The sequence below is a fragment of the Acanthisitta chloris genome, unplaced genomic scaffold (genome assembly GCF_000695815.1).
Source record: "Acanthisitta chloris isolate BGI_N310 unplaced genomic scaffold, ASM69581v1 scaffold25706, whole genome shotgun sequence".
Taxonomy (NCBI): Eukaryota; Metazoa; Chordata; class Aves; order Passeriformes; family Acanthisittidae; genus Acanthisitta; species Acanthisitta chloris.
In genome coordinates, this window is record NW_008676858.1 from 33,410 (window position 1) to 41,039 (window position 7,630).

Here is a 7,630-nt window from a genome sequence, read left to right on the forward strand (position 1 = left end):
TTATCACCCCAGTGCTGCCAAAGCAGTGCTGGTATTCTGATCGTCAGAGTTTGTCTATTTGACCACCAAAAGCTTAGCTTCTGTTTCCAGGTGTGAGGTATCAACATGATTAACTCCTCTGATGTCTGGATCCTGCAGTGCTTCACTTCACAGCACAGATGCACAAATTACCTCTGAAAGAGCCATTTACTTCTCCAGGTACACAAACTATCAATGCAAGATGTTCTGCACATGCATTAGCCTAACACATTGAAAAACATTCAAACATCCCTGTAGTCTCATGAACATTTAAGTCTCCTCTCTAGGTCATTCTGTGCTGCTTCCACATTCCTTTAGCAGCTATCACCTAACCATTCATTCACCTCTGTAAGATCTGCTTTTCCTTGCCTGGTGGCATTGAAATTTCTGACAGCTCTGTTAACTGTCCTCCCTTCAATACAATAAGTTATGTCTCTTTGTTCCCACAAAGGCCATGACTTTCCAGCCTAATTTTATCCCTTAACTCCCTCTCTCTAATGGGAAAGAAGCCTGCCCTTATCATGTAGCCTTTTCCTCTCTTCCACCCGTAGCAGGCCCAGGAGCGAGCTGAAGATGTAGTAAAACCACAAAGATTAAAGGACAGAAGGATCAGCATGCCTTCTGTTTATTGCTGAATACGACATTGTAAACAAAACGGTATGTCAGCAATTATTTTATTACTCAGTTTAGATATCACTGGGGAACAGAAACAAAAACCATAGACCAGTCTTTTCAGAAGGCCTTCAATGAAAGCTACAAACTTCCTTTGAAATTCAAAGGATACTCAGTTCTTGACTCCAAAGTACTAGTAAAACCCCAGACTTGATGTTTCCAATCTATTGCCTTTTTTTTTTCCCAATGGAGGCTCAGGATAGAACAATGTTGCAACGTTTAATTCTTCACAGTTTCAGCGAGCACTCAGCTGACTGCTGTAACAGTAACTTGCTTAGAAAGCAAAGCCCTAAATTAATTTTCTACAGCAGACTTGTACACATTACTGTTTCCAACCTTTAGGGCTACATTCATCATCCCTCTGACCAGAAAGAAGCCACCAATTATTGAACCATTCCATTAGAATGAAAATGGAGAAGAATTGGAGGAAGGATTCTTGGAAAAATTTACACATCAGATCACACTTCAGGGAGTTATTTCAGCAGAAACTACACGATAATCTGGAAAACTCACATTCCCTTTTTTTTTTTTTAATAGAAGTCAGATTTATTTGTATTTTAAATGATGACTAGTGATTTACATCCCACCCACCCATTTGAGAATATTCAGGGCTCCAGGCATATCTCCAGCCAGAACCAGACTATTCAAATCATTGTTGGTCCATCCATTTACTAGTCACAACAAGGCCTTCTGTGACTAATTATGGCCTGACTGCAGCAGGAGAGGCAGCTTCAAAGAATGGGAATCTTCAGACACACTAGCAGTTCCCTTGGTTCCCAAATTCGTTATTTATGTGGAGTACATTGGGTTGACAGATTTAACTGGGCTGTTGAAGATATGGTCAAAGAAGTAGAGTCACTCCCTTCCCTTTTATTGTTTTCTGAAGACATAACAGTCATACACATCTGTCACTAGAGAGAGGAAGTTCTCCATAACTGGACTTCATTTGGGCTTTTATTTGCTGTTTCAGTAGCATCTGGGAATAGATCAATATAATATTTGGTAGGGAGTTGTATTTCCTCATGATGCACTGTAAATCTTTTATTGTAGATACTCCCACTGTTTATTGTTGAAAATCGATAAAAATAAACCTTGCAAAGTTAAAGCCTGGCAAAGGTTCAGCACAAATCAGAGGGAAGGAGTAAGAGGCAGTGAGCCTCCCTCCTCCTCCTCTTGGATCACTCCCAGCTTGTTTCTCAATGAATATTCAGTAACACTTTCCAGCAATCCGGGAAGAAATAAAAATAAATAACAATAAATAACAATATTCAAAGTTATGAAAACTTTGCTATGAACTCAAACAGGACTTCAGGTCCACTTTGGTGGCTTTCTGGTACAGAATTCAGCTGTGGATCCAAACAAAATATCACCCAAGTTGTGGTGGATATACCTTGGACTTAATCCACTCCAGAGACTGACAAAAGCACACCAGCCTTGCTCAGGTCAAAGAAGTTCTTTTTGAGCTTGGAAAGCTGGAAACCAACCAATAGTAGGTAAAAAGTGGGAACAGCCCAGTGTGCAGAAAGTTTCTCCAAAGCTAACTGAAGTCACTACCCCTGTAGAAGCAGGGCACAATGCATTTACTCCAGCATCATCCTTTTGCCCTATGGCTAGTAATTCCTCTTAGACAGCATCTTGGGGAGGAGTCTCCTTTTATTTCCATCAAATTCAATTATGCAGGGAAATGAAAAATGGTTTGGAATTGTTTAGGAAAGGGGAAAACTTCCCAGTACTGAGGCCAGTGCAAAGAGGTCAGTCTTAGTCTAAATGGTATCTTAGTCTATAGTATCAATTTCAATAGCTTTATTTAAATATCTATTCTTAATCAGTTATACAATCACATGAGCACTGACTGCAAAACCTGTAAGAATGCAGTGATTGCACTTCCCAAAGAAACAAAACCCCTATTGAACTGTCATATTGCCATCAGTACACAAAGAACAAGAAGGCATTTCACAACAAACTCTCCTTCCTGCTATCAGCAGGTTACTGAACAATTCAGGTGATAAATACATGACACAGAATCATAGAATTTAAGGGTTGGAATGGACCTTACAGATCATCTAGTCACAACGCCCCCTGCCATGGGCAGGGACACCTCCCCACTAGATCAGGTTGCTCAAGGCCTCATCCAGCCTGGCTTTGATCACTTTCAGGATTGGGGCAGCTACCACGTCCCTGGGCAACCTGTTCTAGTGTCTCACCACCTTATAGTAAAGAACTTTTTTGTAATATCTAACCTAAACTTCCCCTCCTTCAGCTTGAACCCATTACCCCTTGACATATCCCCAGATGAGATAAGGACAGAAGAAAACTCCAATGTGTGAAGAAGCAGACAAAAAGTTACTTAAAATCACAAAAATGTAACCAGTCACTACAAAGGGAAGTCAACTCAGTGCAAGAAGAGGGGGAAGGGAAAAAGTGTGGTGCTTTTATCCCATTGGGATATCCAACAGGCACCACAAGATTGTACAGGTAAAGCCCTTGACAGTCTTAAACATAGAAATACAGGATGAAATCCAGCTATACAGGAGGGAAAAGTGATTAAAATAAGAAAGAAAATACAAAGCAAATGAGGTGTTGCCTTTCTGAATCATCTGCCTTTTGCAAACCCAGCAATTTATCACCTTTTTAGATAGCTACTCCTGCCATGTAAACTGCAGTCCGTGTGGGACAGGCTGGCTGTTACCTTACCACTCAGTTTCCTTTCCTCTAGTGACCTCACTGCTGTGGCTCTCTGCTTGCCTGCTAAAGAGCCAAAGAGCTCACTGCTGGCTGGGAGCGCGGGGCTGCCCCAGCACTGCGGCAGTCCCTTTCCAGCATCTCAGGCAGTGGCACAGTTTGCACATTTCTGCTGAATCCAGGAAAGAATAAAAAGGCAAATACAGCAATTAAGTTTACTGGAATCAGCAAATTTTGCATCTTCCCAAGAAAAAAAGGAATTATCTTGAGAAAGCTGGCAATGACTTGAAGAAATAGATGATGTCAGGAGTAACAAATCACTTCATTGGAGAAAAAAAGAAGTCTAAATGTGTCAAAATCCCATTCCTATTTAATGAAAAACAGAGCTAGATACGAGCAATCAGAGCTTCTGGTTCTGTCACTTGTAAAAGCATGAGCAAGTCACCTACAACACGCTCCTAGTCTAGCAGAGATTGTGTTGTGAGATACCAGAGTCGACTTGCCTGCCAAGATTTGGGTGAAAGTACTTGGTTTAGCACATCATCTGGTTTTGACCAAGCAGCTTTTAAAATCACTCAGACTCGTAGTTCTCATCAGCCAAATTCACTTCTTGTGCAGCTGTTACCTTCTGTGCAAACTCACTGCTGTGAGCCACTCTGCTGAGCACACACCACAGTCTGCTCTCTGCTGCACCCCTGCTCGTTCAGGACCTCAGAAGGGAAGGGGCAGTAAAAATACTGAGCACTACTTCTAAACACCTGTCTCGGTACTTGCAGCTTACACTGCATACCCACTCCAAAGAGGGCACAGAAAAATTGCTATCCTGGTTCAGCATCACTTTGCAGTAGCATAAACCTTGCAAGGTGGATACCAGCTGAAGATCTGCCGAGTAAGTCGATGCTATTTTCATACTATTTTGCCTGAAAATGAACATAATTTCACCCCTTCCTTCACAGTTACTGCTATTTAGTTGTAACTTGAAGGTACATCACCTGTAGCTCTGCCATCGCTGCTTCCACTTTCTGTATGAAGAAATCCAGGAAGGTGCTTTTCTTTGAAGAACCAGCTCAATTAAATGAATTAATTCAATTAATCTTCAGTTAAAAGTCATGGTTATCCTACTGGTATCAGGCACTTTCAACACATTTCTATCAGGTTCTTCACACACACACACACACACACACCTCAAACTTATTCAAGCAACCATCAGTTAAGAAAAAACAACAGCAACAAAATGAAAGTGTTGTATAAGAACCTAGTCATGTTCTCCACAGCCACACAAGTGACAGAAGGTGACACTTCACAGCTCAGTGCCAAGTAAGAATAAATGCTAGAAGAACTCTGGGAATCCAAACTTGCTGACAGTCATATGCTTCGCCTCAAAAAGATGCGTAGTCTCACAGTACACCATCACCCAAGGTCGAGGTAAAGTGAGTACAGTTCTTTATATGACAGGAACTTGCATTGGTATATTTTTCCAGAGCCAAAACATTGCATTCATGGAATGATGTTGGTGCTGAATAAAAATTAACCCATGAGGGGAACCTGAAAGTGTTTAGCATTAGTCCATCATAAGTTGTCACTGAAATGATTGTACCAAATACTCATTTTGCCAAAGACATGGAGCATGGGTGATGGCAGAGGTTAAAACTCCAGGGCTTTTTAAAGACTAAAATATTTCATATTTTCCTTCATTTTTTAAAAAAGTCATGCAAACTCCAATTTTCAAAGTGGCTGCTGCAGCAAGGAAAAAAGAAGACACTGCTTTTGTGGTGGATGCAGTAGCCTAACTGTTACTACAAGGAGTTCTGAAACTAGTCTCAGTTTCCATCGCTGCTGTCAGTGACTACTTAGGGCATGATATCTAAACATAGCTCAAGTCTATGTCTTTTAACCTTCCCCGTAAAACGTCGTCACTTTCTATCTTGCATTTCTTGTTATTGGTAAGTCTCTTCACCAACAATATCCACAGTCAATGACTCACTCATACTCAAGAATTACTGTTTTCACACACGTAGCGTTGTCTGTGCAGTACAGTGACCTGTGGGGACAGTCATCCCACACAGCTTGTCTGCTGTGCCCCCCGATAGCTGTCGCCAGCGGTCTGACCTCAAAGCCCACCGTGACAGGCCTTCTGACACACCTTCACAGAAGGTCTGAACAGAACCATGGAACAGGCCAGGCTGGAGGGCAACTCAAATGATCATCTGGCCTGGCCTTTCATGGGAAAGGGAGCCCTAGTAAGATCATTTAGCATCCTCTTCAAAACTTGCAGCAATGGAGACCCCACCACATCCCTGGGGAGGCTGTTCCAGTGAATGATGGTTCTCACTGTAAGAAATGTCTTACTTCAAGACAAATATGAACATATTGACATTATTGACAAGAAAAATCCCATTTGAAGTGAAAGCATTCACTCATATATTCCTCAACATTTATTGTATTACATAACATGTAAGCAGCTTAGGAGATGTAGTTCCATAATCACATTATTCTCAACCCAGAGAGCTCTAGAACAAGCAAAGAGGACTTCACTGTTTCCACTGAACTGCTGAACTTGTGTCAAGCTACAATGCACTACAGTGGTAGCCCGAGAAAAGAGATGTCAGACAGTGGCACCACCAGTCTGGGAAGATGCATTTCATTGAAACTCCTAAAGGCAAGAAACAGACGGGTGAGTCCCACCACCCACCCTCACTTTTCAGCACTGCAAATAAAGTAATGCATTCACATTTTAAAGCTAATGAAAAGCCAGATCTGATTGGCCAGCCAAGAAAGCCCAAACAAGCTCTACTGGGCTGTTCGTAGCTTTGGAAAGAGGGTGTTTTATCAACAACAAAAGTCAGATGCAAATAATGAATCCCTGAAGTTATTGCTATCTTCTTTCCCAGCCTGGAAGGGAGGACAAAAGATTCTTAATTTATAAAGCCTCGTTAACTTACCTCTCCCAGTACCTGAGCTGAGTTTGGCATCTTTACAAAGCTTAGTACAGGGCTAACACTCCCAAGGCTTTTAAAGCCACTTCTGCCAAGCCTTCCTTCTAACTGTGCTGCACTTAACAAGTGTTAAGAAATCCTTTGTACTGTTTTGTTTAAAACAGTTCTAACTCTTCCATCTGAAGAAGGAAGGACTGTTTATCACATTTTCATCCTTTTTAGAGTTAAAGCTCTAAAAATTAACTGACCCTTTGTTCACAAAGACCTTTATCATTTAATTCTCAGCACTGAAGAGCAGCTTAATGTCTGCAGAGTGGGGGGAGAGGACAGAGGAGTATTCTGCAGGAGACAGTAATGTGCTGTTCCACAGGCCCCAGCAATGGCTTCACAGAGCCACACAGCAGTACAGCGCAGGGTGTTCCCATCACATTGCTTTCAGCTGACTCCAAGAGAATCAATGAAAAGTAGAAGTAATACTCAATCGCTGAGGTTTGAACTCCTCCTCCAGTCACTTCTCCAAACTGTTGGGACGACAGTCGTGTCAAGCCATTATTTCTTCATGTATTATCATATTTTTAAAATCTACAGATTAGTGCAGAACATAAAAACAAATTTCTAGAAGGAATGGCTGATGCTTTGTGAGTCCTCATGTAAATTTTTGCCACAAAAAACCCTGCAAAAACAACCCTTGAAAATGCTGGAAACTGGTCCACAAACCCCGTATTGAATCTGTGGTTCTTTTATTTAGACTTGAAGAGGGTGGAGTGGTAAAAGGCAGGAAAGCAATTTTTTTCCTGAAGACTTGGAAAAAAACAACCTGTTTGTCTGTTACTTCCCTCAATAGTTGCAGTTTCAAACAAGCTAACAAAAAAAGGCCACTAGTGCTGACACACCCCTCTTCCACCTTCAAAAGATGAAAGGAAAAGCCTTTATTTCCGTTTCTGCACTTGGCTTCTCCTTGCCTGTGCTATCCCGGAGCTCCCTGGGGTTTGGTTCACCATGACACTAAGGCCTGTTGGCCTCTTCATCCTCTCAAAAGTGTAGCATTCAACCTTTTCTTCACTGGCCACTGTCCTGGTGCTTATCAGGCGAAATCCGTCTTTGAGTAAAGTGTCAAACAGCAGGCCTAGCACATTAGTACCATTAATCAGCTTTCTATTATCAGGCTTTATGGAAACATACCTAAAATCAGAACAAAAAACAGCAGTTACAACAACGCTTAAATTACTTCTTGACAGTGCAGGTCAGCACAGCTGCACAGGTTTGCAGCAACCAAGGTTGTGGGTATTTTTTCCCTCCTTTGAGGTCAATTGAACTCTTTC

The 7,630-nt window shown here is 41.7% G+C and overlaps 1 protein-coding gene across 1 annotated transcript in view; it reads right to left on the bottom strand.

Annotated features, from left to right (window-relative positions):
• Positions 1 to 7,237: 7,237 nt before the first annotated feature.
• The window catches only part of KCNRG (potassium channel regulator), a 3,124-nt gene continuing 2,731 nt past the window's right edge, over positions 7,238 to 7,630 (bottom strand). The window contains exon 2 of the mRNA XM_009076299.1: positions 7,238 to 7,490. Within this exon, the coding sequence (XP_009074547.1) occupies positions 7,238 to 7,490 (253 nt within the window). The remainder of the gene's footprint in view (positions 7,491 to 7,630) is intronic.